General features: G+C 44.0%; 1 protein-coding gene across 4 annotated transcripts in view; it reads left to right on the forward strand.

Moving 5' to 3' along the window:
* PHAF1 (phagosome assembly factor 1) overlaps nucleotides 1-11,892 on the forward strand; it is a 40,408-nt gene extending 28,516 nt beyond the window's left edge. For all 4 annotated transcript variants that reach the window (XM_063945422.1, XM_063945420.1, XM_063945421.1 and 1 more), the window contains 4 exons: nucleotides 386-429; nucleotides 8,201-8,259; nucleotides 9,004-9,076; nucleotides 9,493-11,892. In XM_063945422.1, the coding sequence (XP_063801492.1) occupies nucleotides 386-429; nucleotides 8,201-8,259; nucleotides 9,004-9,076; nucleotides 9,493-9,582 (266 nt within the window). In that variant the 3' untranslated portion in view covers nucleotides 9,583-11,892. The remainder of the gene's footprint in view (nucleotides 1-385; nucleotides 430-8,200; nucleotides 8,260-9,003; nucleotides 9,077-9,492) is intronic.
* Nucleotides 11,893-13,426: the final 1,534 nt, after the last annotated feature.

The raw sequence follows: 13,426 nt of genomic DNA on the forward strand, positions 1-13,426 counted from the left end.
TGATTATAAAAGTAAGAATCGCATTTGGAATTTATTGCATCGGCATAACATTTATCATGTATCATGTGCTGAGTGAGAAGAAAAGTAATATCACAGCATATAACTACAGTACAAACAAGAAATCCAGTATTGCTGGCAGCAATGTTAGTACCAATAATTGCTAAATTTCCTAAAACATATTGCTACTGATGTTATATAGAAATATTTTGCAACAAGCATTTAAGCTTTGACACGCCCATGTGTGAAGCTAGACACGCCCTTTGGGTGGAGCATGACATGCTCGCTTTCTTCTACAGACCATAATCTTTTCAAACTATTTTTCAAACGCAGGCAAGTATGATGTACTGTAATGTAATAATAACCTTCCTTTCTGTTATTTGCACAGATGGCTGTGAAACGCAAACAGAAATCTGTACAACCTACAGCAAGGTAAGATACTCCGTCATGTAGTTTATTGCACGCCCATCTGTCGGGGGGGGGATACAGTAAATTACAAATTGAGTATACAAAAGTACCAACAGACCATACAAGGAGATAAATGAAACCGTGAAAGACAAGACAACAAACGGAAGGGGAGATGTACTATTAGTAGACAAGTTTCAGATACACTCGATCCAGCTCAATTTGACACTTTTATCGATCAAACTTGTATTAAGGCAGTTACTGTAGAGATAATCACTTTTCTGCAGCGGGGTACACTGGTATTCCACAGGGAATGACATCGGGGTGTAGAGTTGGATCTTGATCCAAGGCACCAACGGGCTAAAGCTTTGACTGTTCCCAGGATGCACTGCACTGCCTCCTCTATAGCCCCGCCTCCAGGCACTGGAGCTCAGTTTGTAAGTTGGTGCCTGCAGTGCAGGTCACTAATGGGGGGCTGCGCTAAGCAGCCCTAATAAGAGCTTTTTCAAAAGAAAAAATACTTTAAGGGCCGCAGCACAGGCACTAGATGCTGTATATGTCATGCTGACATTCTGTGCTGCGGCTCCATCACCTCCCACAGCAGCGCGGCAAACTCCCGCGCCCTGGTTGTCGGGTACTTGCAGTGGAGGCGCGCCGGTCATCAGGCACACATACCTCTGCTGCTCTCCTGGATCGCGTGGCCGCACTTCAGGGAGGAGGTAAGAGGGTCCCCCAGGTGGGACCCTCCGAAATCGTGATCCGGTCGCGGTCCCAGGAGACAGACCGCGCCGCTGACGTGGACACTATGGTCGTGCAGGGACCCCACTGTATCCCCCAGGGCAGGGAGCACAGGTCGGATTTACTCAAATCCATTTATTATAGGCTCCAAAGTACCCGGTGGTGAAGTCCAGCAGAGGTAATAAGGCGCTGACCTGCAGCCCCTCCCCCAGCTCCAGGCGCCATCTAAGCAGGTGTTCCCGCCCTGGAGCTGCATCTCTCTCCCTCACTCCCTATCAGCGTTTGGGTGCCATTTCACAGAGCTGCGCTGATCTGGGACTGCTGGGTACTGTCTCCTCTGTAAAGCCGGCTATCTCATCAGCGCTGTGCATTTACAGGACAATTAAGTATTCTACATGTCGTTTAGATAGCGTTAGTTAAGAGCAAGTGCACTTCTATATGAATATTTAGTACGAGTATTCTGTGATATACATCCAGTGGTTACTGTGCATTGTTATATGTGTAAACATATCTTTATGTAGTATTGCTAGTGCAGTGCAGTTTTATTTTTTATATGTAATAATTTCTGCATTGTACCTGTGACTGTGTGTGCCTATAGCTGCTGTGTGGATTCTATTCTGTGTATCGCATATATTGCTGTCACTATATTCTGTGTGCGTCAGGGTCTCATATACCAAATAGTGTTCCACAGGATATACTGTTTTTTGTATTTTTCACTGTGTGTTTCAGTCACCTCATACCACTTAAAATTGCGGTCACATGTCTTAGGGTTTTTTTTGTCAGGTATTGTGTTTGTCTGGCTATATTGTACTGATATGCCCTAAGGCTACATTCCCAATAATGTCTGCTAGACAGGGCGGGAAATCTGCAGACGTTCCTGCATCATGCAGTGCTGGCGCTACGGATTTACCTGAGGAATAGATTTCTGCTGAGGGTTCAGGTACTGGGTGTTCTGCACCCCCTAGTCAGCTCGCAGCACCTGTGGCAAATCAGGATCCACCTTGGGCTGCATTTTCAAATATGCTGACAACGCTTGTAACACGACTTATGCCCCCTGTGGGACCTCCTGTGCCATTACAGCCACATATTGTCCCTGTAGTTAATCCACCATGGGTGGATACTCTGTCAACCCAGTTACAGCAATTAAATCAGTCCTTGGTTAAACAAAAACCTAACCCTGCGCCCACTGGGACCAAAGGGTCATCTAAGCGGGCCATTTCTTCCTCACAATCCACTAATATTTTGGATGATTCTTCCGATTCGTATGGGGAATATACTGATCCATCAGATGCTGATACTGCTGCTTCTGATGAAGATTCTACAACACAGGTTGATGTTCCTGACCTAGTGGAGGCTACCAAGCTGATTCATCAGATTGATGATGAGATTGATCCTCCTGATACGTCTAAGAAACCTGATAAGTTCAAACGTCAGATGGTTACTAAATTAGTTTTACCACACTCTGACCATTTAATTGACATACGTCAGGAATCCTGGTCTTCTCCAGGAAAGAAATTTTCCCTGTCTAAAAAGATGCCAGCAAATTATCCTAACTCTGTGGAGTTGAGTAACAAGTGGGAAACCCCGCCACCAGTGGACTCGCAAGTAGCCCGCCTTGAGATGTCATCTACTCTGCCTGTCACCACGTCACTTCTTTGAAGGAACCGACGGATAAGCGTGTGGAGGGTTGCTTGAAGTCTGTTTACACTCTCTTACAGGTGCTGTACATAGACCCGTTATGGCAGCCTCTTGGGCTGCAAAAGGCATTGAAGCATGGGTTGAAGCAATTGAGGAAGAGCTACCTCTGAATTTTTCTGACACTGCCAGGCAATATCTGTCATATATTACCACAGCCTCCTACTATATTCAGGAGATGGCCTCTGATGCAGGCGTTATGGCAGCCAATGCATCTACTACGTCTATCCTGGCTCACCGGATTCTGTGGTTACGATCCTGGTCGGTGGACCTGGACTCTAAGAAGACCTTGGAGATGCTCCCTTTTAAGGGAGATATACTGTTTGGAGATGATCTGAACAAGATTGTGACCGACTTGGTGTCTGCTAAGACTGCGTTTCTCCCAAGTACTATTCCTTCGGTTCCGAAGGCTAAGAGTATTACTTTTCGTTTCTTTCGACCTCCGGGTAAAGCACAGGGTCAGGTGTACCCGAGACAGGCTCGCACTTCCAGATTCTCTAAGCCCAAACCTAAACGTTCTTGGGCCGCCCATCAGCCTGCTTCCAAACCAGAAAAGAATGCTGCATGACGGGACGGGCCACCCCTGGGGAACCCCAGGGTGGGAGGCCGACTTCTGCAGTTCGCCCAGGTATGGTTAAAGACCACTTCTGCCGCCTGGGTGCAGGAAATGGTCTCTCACGGGTAAGCGATCTCTTTCAAGCTACGTGCCCCTCGCCAGTTTTGCTCAACGGTTATCCCTTCAGATCCGTTAAAAGCACAAACTCTACTTTTGGTTGTCCAATCCCTCCTGGATACAGGAGTGATAGTGCCGGTACCTCTGTCTCAGAGAGGCAGGGAATACTATTCGACGCTGTTTCTAGTACCGAAGCCGAATGGATCCTCCCGGCCTATACTCAACCTCAAATCTCTGAACAAAATTGTGAGGGTTATAGTGAAGGGATAAGGGTACCGGCGACTGATGTTGTGTAAATATGCAAATGCTTACTGTTAAAAGCTTATGATTCATGAGCCAAAAAATATATAAAATTGAACAAACAGATTTAATGGTACATACAGATAAAAAGGCATAAAAGGTCGTAAAAAATCTGAATCAGGTAAAAAGGTAACAAGATATAAAACTTAGCTTTAAAATAGGCAAGGGGGTCACTGCAGGGAACCCAACGCGTTTTGTCACATCAGACTTCTTCAAAGGGACCCTTTGAAGAAGTCTGATGTGACGAAACGCGTTGGGTTCCCTGCAGTGACCCCCTTGCCTATTTTAAAGCTACGTTTTATATCTTGTTACCTTTTTACCTGATTCGGATTTTTTACGACCTTTTATGCCTTTTTATCTGTATGTACCATTAAATCTGTTTGTTCAATTTTATATATTTTTTGGCTCATGAATCATAAGCTTTTAACAGTAAGCATTTGCATATTTACACAACATCAGTCGCCGGTACCCTTATCCCTTCACTATATCTTTTCCTTTGGCAACACCGTACTAGTGTTGCACTCTTAAGGGTTGGCTGACACCTCTAACAAGGTTTTTTGTGTGTTTTTATTAAGCTTTTATACTGTTTTTATAGATCTTAAATTAGTACTGAGATTATACACCACAAGTGGCGCTGTATCACCCTTTGCAATAAAATTGTGAGGGTGTTCAAATTCCGTATGGAAACTCTGCGCTCTATTGTACTGGCTTTGGAACCCAAGGACTATATGGTATCCCTGGACATACAGGATGCTTACCTACACATACCTATTACCATGTCACATCAGCAATATCTTCGGTTTGCTATTGGCAACCTTCATTATCAGTTCCAAGCCTTGCCTTTCGGACTGACCACGGCTCCTCTGATCTTTACCAAGGTCATGGCGGTCATGACGCCCCTTCTCTGCCGTCAGGGTATCAGGATCCTGCTGTATCTGGACGAATTGTTGATCCTGGTGATCTCCTCAGAGGTTCTCCTCCGTCATCTGGAACGGACGGTCCAATTCCTACAAGCCCACGGGTGGCTCAACTGGAAGAAATCCTCACTGGTCCCTGCTCAGAGCATGGTGCACCTGGGGGCATTACTGGACACACACAACCAACGTTTGTTCTTGTCTTCAGAGAAGGTCCTGAAACTTCAGGACAGAATTGGATGCTCCCTCTCTCGCCAAAAAGTGTCAATACACTCGGCGATGCAAGTACTAGGCTTCATGGTGTCGGCTTTCAACATGGTAGAGTACGCTCAATTTCATTCCCGCCCTCTGCAGAGGTTAATCCTTTCCAAGTGGGGCGGCCTGCCTCACCGAATCAGGTCTCAAATGATCTCCTTGACTCCGGAGGTTCGTCTGTCACTGAGTTGACCAACAATTGAGCAGGGGTCATCCCTTCTGGATCTCCAACTGGGTTCTCCTAATGACGGATGCCAGTCTGCAGGGTTGAGGTGCTGTGTTGGAGCAACACTCTCTCCAGGGTCGGTGGCCCAGGGAGGAATCTCTCCTCCCGATAAACATTCTGGAATTGCGGGCAGTGTTCAATGCGTTGACACTGGCCCTGCCTTTCATACAGAACAGGCCTGTTCAAGTACAATCAGACAACGCCACCATGGTTGTATACATAAATCAGCAATGCGGCACTCGAAGCCGCATGGCAATGATGGAAGTGTCGAAAATTCTTCGATGGGCGGAACGCCATCTGCCAGCAATATCGGCAGTGTTCATTCCGGGGGTCTTCAACTGGGAAGCGTACTTCCTCAGTCGTCAGGACGTACACACCGGGGAGTGGAGTCTTCATCTGGAGGTCTTCCAACTCATGGTGGACAAGTAGGGTCTACCAGATGTAGACCTGATGGCGTCTCGACACAATCACAAGGTTCCTATCTTCGGAGCAAGGACAAGGGATCCTCAAGCAACGTTCGTGGACGCACTTGCAATTCCATGGAACTTTCGGCTGTCATACGTGTTCCCTCCAGTGTCACTCCTGCCCAGGGTACTATGGAAGTTCAAGCAAGAAGGAGGAATACTGCTTCTATTCGCTCCAGCGTGGCCCTGACGTCATTGGTTCTCAGACCTGCAGGGTCTCTTGATCGAGCGTCATCTTCTACTTCCTCATCGCCCAGACCTCTTCGTTCAGGGCCCTTGTGTTTACTAGGACCTGGCAAAGACTGGCTTTGACGGCTTGGCTCTTGAAGCTTCACTCCTGAGTGCCAACTATGTTGAAGGCCGCAAACTGGCTTCTGCACGGATTTATTATAGGGTCTGGAATTCTTACTTTACCTGGTGTGCTGCTAAGAATTACGATGCATACAAGTTTAGTACTTCCAGACTTCTGGCTTTTTTGCAACAAGGCCTGGATTTAGGACTTTGCCTGGCCTCCCTCAAGGTTCACATTTCTGACTTGTCGGTGTGGTTTCAGCGAAAAATTGTATCTATTCCTGACACTGATACATTCACTCAGGGCATACTACGGATTCAGCCTCCCTATGTCCCTCCTGTGTCTCCATGGGATCTGTCTGTTGTTCTTAATTCCCTTCAAGAGTCTCTGTTTGAACCTCTTGAGTCTGTTGACCTTAAATGCCTTATGCTTAAGGTCATTTTTCTGTTGGCTATTGCCTCTGCTAGGAGGGTGTGGGACTTAGGCGCTTTGTCATGTCGTCCACCCTTTCTGATTTTTCACCTTGACCAGACAGTTATTAGAACTCGCCCTGGTTATCTACCTAAGGTGGTGTCATTTTTCCACCTTAACCAAGAGATTGTGGTTCTGGCCTTTATCTCTCCTGGTTTGTCCTCCAAAGAGCGGTCTTTGGATGTGGTACGGGCTCTCCTTATATATGTAGAAAGGACTGCCTCTATCAGGAGATCAGATTCTCTTTTTGTACTTTTTGGTTTTCACAAACGTGGCTGGCCTGCGAATAAGCAGACCTTGGCCCGATGGATTAGAATGGTGATTGCACAAGCTTATGCGCAGGCTGGACTCCCAGCTCCTGCTGCTATCAAGGCCCATTCTATTCGGTCTGTTGGACCTTCTTGGGCGGCCCGCCGTGGCGCATCCTCTGAACAATTGTGCAAGGCAGCTACTGGTCCTCCATGAACACGTTCATCAGGTTCCATGCCTTTGATACTGCCGCTTCCCGGGATGCTTGCTTTGGATGCCGGGTTCTTGTGCCCGCTACAGTGCGTCCCCTCCCATGTGGAACTGCTTTAGGACATCCCCGATGTTATTCCCTGTGGAATACCAGTGTACGCTGCTGCAGAAAAGGAGATTTAGGTACACTGGATTCCACAGGGCGCCCACCCTGACGCACTTAGCTTCTTTGGTTTGTATGGCATTAGCTGCTAGCGCCTTCTCCTGTCTTGAGAATGTGGGTCTATGTGACTAACATCTACCGTCTCTCTTACCTGCTACTGCATTGGACTGGTTAACAAAACTGAGCTCCAGTGTCTGGAGGCGGGGCTATAGAGGAGGTGTTGCAGTGCATCCTTGGAACAGTCAAAGCTTTAGCCTGTTGGTGCCTCTGATCAAGATTCAACTCTACACCCTGATGTTATTCCCTGTGGAATCCAGTGTACCTCGCAGAAAGAGATTTAACAATGGTAAGTCTTACCATAAATCTCTTTTTCTCTACAGTCTCTGCATAAAAGTGTCAATATTGCACATGGTGACGGTGACGGTAATCCGGCAGCTCTTATTATGGGCTCAGTTTTGTGGTTTATTGTCTTCTCACATATTACCAGAAGTACCACTGTGCAGCGGCAGTGGCTGTCTGCCATGAGATCTCACACATCTTGCTGGTAGGTATGACGTGGTGCATCATAGTTTTCCCTCAACTGCATCTGCCGTAGTAGATGTTAATGCTGTAACGGCACAATAAGAACCCTAATACAGGTTGAGTATCCCTTATCCAAAATGCTTGGGACCAGACGTATTTTGGATATCGGATTTTTCCGTATTTTGGAATAATTGCATACCATAATGAGATATCATGGTGATGGGACCTAAATCTAAGCACAAAATGTATTTATGTTTCATATACACCTTATACACACAGCCTGAAGGTCATTTAATACAATATTTTTAATAACTTTGTGTATTAAACAAAGTTTGTATACATTGAGTCATCAAAAAACAAAGGTTTCACTATCTCACTCTTATTCAAAAAAGTCTGTATTTCGGAATATTCCGTATTTCGGAATATTTGGATATGGGATACTCAACCTGTAATACATCTCACCCATGTGCCACTCAATGACCCAGTTCCTAGGGGTGGGCAGACAGAAAGGATCTCCTGTTCGAATGGATCAGAGTTTGTATCAAATGGGTAATCTGTGAAAGTTTCTATTAGATCTCTGTACAGCAACGACACTATATGTCACATATACTGTATTTGTATTACAGTGGGACAGTATTCAAGAACATCTGGGACACCCTGTTGAGAAACCAGTTGTCCTTCACCGGTAAAACAACTATTGGTGATAAGTATTTACCCCATACTGCAGTATGGTCAGAGAGTTGTCCTAAAGCTCATTCTTCATCTACAGTTGTGGGGACTGAGCAAGTATTCACTAGAATGCAGCCAATCAGTGCCCTAGTAGCTAGTGAGATCACTGAGGCATTAGGCAAGTTGGCATTTTATAGGCTGACAGTTCACGGCTGCCTCCATTCTGTGTAGGTAATGGGTCCATTGTAAGACTGCATTCTGTTTTATACACAGAATAATGTATCCTTATGTTTAAATTATATTAAGTCATATAGATATGCTGTGACGTTCTGAATGCCGAAACCTCTGTGTTTTTTCTTTTTTTAAATGTGGCAAACTTTAACGTTCCAAACAATGAACACTAATGGACCTAAATCATTATTATACATGTGTAATATAACACACTCTGCATTTAGGTCATTACATGATTTTGCGGGTTATAGACTGTTATGAGGACTGGAGGTCCTCCACACATACTGTAAATACACAGACACACACACACACACACACACACACACCTAACTATAAGCTGCCTTCCTGTAGCCTAACCCTCTGCTGCTGATCTGTGCAGAATGCCGGCTCTTCACATGTCAACATTTTAAGTGTTGACACTTTGTGATGACGGTGTTAGAAATGTCGATATTTTGACTGCATTCCGCTGCATAAATATATCCAACAACACGGGTCTGCAAGAAATCAATGGCTTGTTCATTCTTTTCAGATCATCCTCGCCAAATAATACCAACCCATTTGGATCTACCTTTTGTTTTGGTCTACAGAGGATGATTTTTGAGGTTAGTATGTTTTTTGTTTTTGTTTTTTGTTACTTTTTAACTCCTGTTAGATTATTTACTAATGTTGTTTAAAGGTTCAAATATGCACTAAAATACAGCAGTGTATTGGACATTTGCTTTGCTGGTATTATATGCATTAATGTTGCTAGCCAATTGTGTTAATTTCTTAAGTAAATCCTTTTTGTTGGTTAGTTCTGGTTTATTTTTATAATAGTTCATTTTATGTATTCTGCGTCTTTTATGAACTCTTCTGTTTATGGTGTACTACCTACTGATAACCTCTAGGTGGAGCTACAGAATTAGTGTTACGTGGATAACTTTTTTACCATTGTGAAATGATCTGTGTAGACAACATGGCAAGTAGCATTAGCACACAGTAACTGCTGCACATCCTTTCCTTTGTGTTTGCATTTTAGGTGATGCAGAACAACCATATAGCATCGGTTACCCTCTACGGGGCCCCAAAAACCAGCGGGCAGCAGAAATCCTCTGAGCTGAGCCAGTAAACACAGATATGTGTGGGGTGGTACAGCCCAGCGTGCCTTCACTTGTTGACGGATACCCACACAAGAAACAGCAGTGTGCGCCGTTGGCAGAGCGGCACAGCGCTGTATGGATTGTGGGTGTTTGCAGCCGCAACGTCATTTCCAATTACTGCCAGGCATCCTCCTTGCAGCAAACGCACCCTCCAAGTCTCTGTAATCTCTACTACCGAATGTCAGGGCCGCAAGGGAGCTCTCTGCTGCGTGTATAAGCACAAACATGCACGAGCCGTGTGCAGGGACAGGACGTAAGACGCCTTCGTGTTAGTGTTATTGGATTACGTGATAGTCACATCTGTATATATTAATATACATGGGTATATAAACACATTGATATTTCTGTGGTTAAGGACAGTCTAACATGTAACTGGTGTGTGTATATGAACATAGATTTATATATACAACCACACATTCAGGTACCGCATCATGTGACTTTAAATATGGAGTACACACAAACTACCGTCAGCATCTGTGTGTCTGTGCACATAATGAACATAATGAAATGTGTTTTTCCTCCCATATGGCAGAGGCTGCAGCCCCTGATCCTATAAAGATTCATTCTGTTCCTGAATAATGACACAGATCAGAGGGGGATTATCCTTTCTTGAGACTTTTTTTTTTCTTGACTGTATATAATGTAGTGACAGATTTTCATCTGTGATATCAGCATTTAAAAGGATCACTCAGAGATGCCCAATACTGTATGTCTGGAACATGACTTTGGGACAAATAAAAGATAATTCCCCTTTAAGATCCAGGATCAGAATCTCGCCAGTTTTAAAGATAGTGGTCAGGGGAGCCTCTCCATACATTGCCGCCACACAGCCGGTATTTCAGGCAGGCGGCGGCCATTGGGTATTGGTACCTATCTGTGCTCTGCACGTTGAAGTGCCTCCGTCCTCTACACACAACCGAGGCGGACATTTGGCGGGCTTAGCCAATAATAACGAGATTTTAGCCTATTAATTCATTAGTAACTCCTGACAGAGCTGAGGCATTCCATACCTCATGCCTCAGTGATGACTACAGTTCCTAATAACTTGATAGGCGGAATATTGATTTAGCCAACAAATCGGCATCCTCTACTAACCATAGGTGAAGGACAGACTTTAAAAGGGGCGTTATGTCTCTGTATCCATTATTTGGGCAGTATCCCAGAAACCCTGCAGTCCTACCTGTAAGCACGCAGTGCTTGTGGCCTGCCTGCTCGGTGACGATAAGCACCCAAATAAATGTGCTTGTCGCCTGCTTTTTAATATTTTTTGTTTTGTTTTTGTTTTTTTAACCATATGCACTACATACACTTTACTTGATCAGTCAGTGTGTTCTCTCACCATTACCTGAGGGATCTTATGGACATTCGAGCAATGAGTGAAATGCTGATTCATACAGCAAGAAGTTAATCCCCCCTCCCCATTTTCCTGCACTAAGAATTACTTGACAATCTGATTTTCATTTTACAACATGTAATCTAATTTTCTTCATTTTGCTTCCACGTCCATTTAGTTGTTGATCATTTTCTTTGTAACGTTTTGTGTTTCATTACTCTACTTTTGATTCTTTTAATTGATGTGATGTTATTTTCTTAAGGGAAACCTTACGTTTCAAATGGACACAGCTTTATTTAGACTTACTGCTTCGTTCATGTGGCTTCCCCCTCCTCCTCCTGATCCATGACGATTGTAATAAAATGTACACATAAAGTCTTATCTAAATATATATTTGAACAGTGTTTCAAAACTGAGGCCAAACACGCTGCAAATGCACCCTTCTGATAATCTAGTCCCCCTCCTATGATAGACAGTAGCCAAAGACCTATTCAGCATGTGTGTCTGATGATTTGCCTGAGAATTTGCAAGTATCTATTATGCATTGACCCACAGTCCACGTCCTTTGGTGATAATATGAACTAGATTAGATGCATACAGAAGGCCAGGCATGGACATGTACTGCAGAACTCTGGAGCGTCGTATTTATGTCCCGTTAGGACTGTCTTGCCTGTTTCCTCTGTAACGTGTTCAGCAACATGTGGCTTCTTAGCCCCAACTGAGCATCTCCCAGCATGCCACAGGTTGCCTAACCGCAATGCATAATATGCTACAGGCGTGGCAAAAGCAGCTTCCAGCAAAGAACTTGACCGCTATTACCGTCGGGTGCCGACTGGGAGGGAAGTGATTATGTATAGAAATGTGTCCCATTTGTAATATTTTGCTGTAACAACTTGTGATACATGGACAGATTTTGTGCATTTTCCAAACAAAATAACTGTACAGATTTTTGTATATATGTTTGTTTTTTGTAAGAGTAACTTGTATGTATATTATATGAACATGCAGGTAGAGAGCCAGAATGAAGAAGAGGAGGGCACCTCTGGAATCAGAGGGCAGGATAATGTAAAATTGCAGGAATTTGAAAATTATACATTGTGTTCCCTTCACTATCCCCCAGGCAGCCATCTTGTTTCTCTTTCTCCTGTCAGAGGGTCAGGTCCACATTGACCGTCACTTTTCCTATAGGCTACTATAAGCTTCAAATGAAAACATAATACAGAGTGTTGCCAGGTTAACTCGCTGATATGTTCTCCAGTGTTCATCCATGATGTAACAGAATAATATATTTTATTATTGGATTGTGATAGGGAGGGGGGGCATTCAGTAAGCAGTGATGTGTGGGGGAGATGTACTAAGCTGTGAAAAGAATGGAGAAGTGAGCCAGTGGAAAAGTTTCCCATAGCAACCAATCAGCATTGAAGTAACATGTATAATTTGCATACTGTCAATTATACAGAGCAGCTGATTGGTTGCCATGGACAACTTCTCCACTGGCTGACTTCTCCACTCTATCCACTGCTTAGTACATCTGCCTCTTAGTACGGTAGCCCAGCATTCCAGACTTTCCTGCATACCTCTATGGCCGTGCTTCTCAAATTCAGTCCTCTGGACAGACTAAACATGTCATGTTTTCAACATCTCCTTGCTCGAGCACAGGTGTATCCATTACTGACTGGCACATTCTTAAAGTTCCACTGGTGGTTCTAATTATTGTCTTTCCGTTTCTGTGAGGAGTTCTGGAAAACATGCAGTTAGTGGGTCCTGAGGACTGGTTATGAGAAGCACTGCTCTGTGAGGTGCGAGGAAATATTCTGCTATGTAATGGTTACAAGCTGCAAGAGAATCTTTTTCACCTATGGCACATACAGCCACCTCACCAATGGAATAACCCCTGTACCTATTTTGGGTGCTTATTCTCCTTCCTTGGTCTATAACCTCTCACCTTACCTAGTATTTTCCAGTGTAAGTGAGACTCTACAGTAGGAATAAAAAAAGCTTTATCATAAAATTGCCAAGAAGTTGTATTGTAATATCTTTCAGGGTTTCCTAGGATAAGCATACCACAAAAAAGGCCCTTTATACATATAACCTTGCACTTAATGGAAAATACTGTTTTGGTAATTTATAACTAATTCTAACTTCTCATGGAACAGTTTTACCACGGAGGTATGGTTTTACCAAGGGAATTCAAATATATAGCTAAATCTAATAAATATATAAAATTCTATGGAAGGCAAGATCCCAGATGTTTTTATGTTTGTGAATTAACAGTAATACTTCCCTGAGAAATACATGGTGAATAATATGTTACCAGTACTGGACACTGCCTTTTGTAATCCGTTATATCACTTTCAGTGTGAGAGGAGTCAAACCTTGGATAGCGCTTCTATCTACCATGTTACAGGCTGTGTTGGAAAAATTACAGGAGCTGATTTGGCGGTACTTTATTGCTCTCCTAGGTTTGATACATCTTCCCC

This window comes from Pseudophryne corroboree, chromosome 11, assembly GCF_028390025.1.
Source record: "Pseudophryne corroboree isolate aPseCor3 chromosome 11, aPseCor3.hap2, whole genome shotgun sequence".
Taxonomy (NCBI): domain Eukaryota; kingdom Metazoa; phylum Chordata; class Amphibia; order Anura; family Myobatrachidae; genus Pseudophryne; species Pseudophryne corroboree.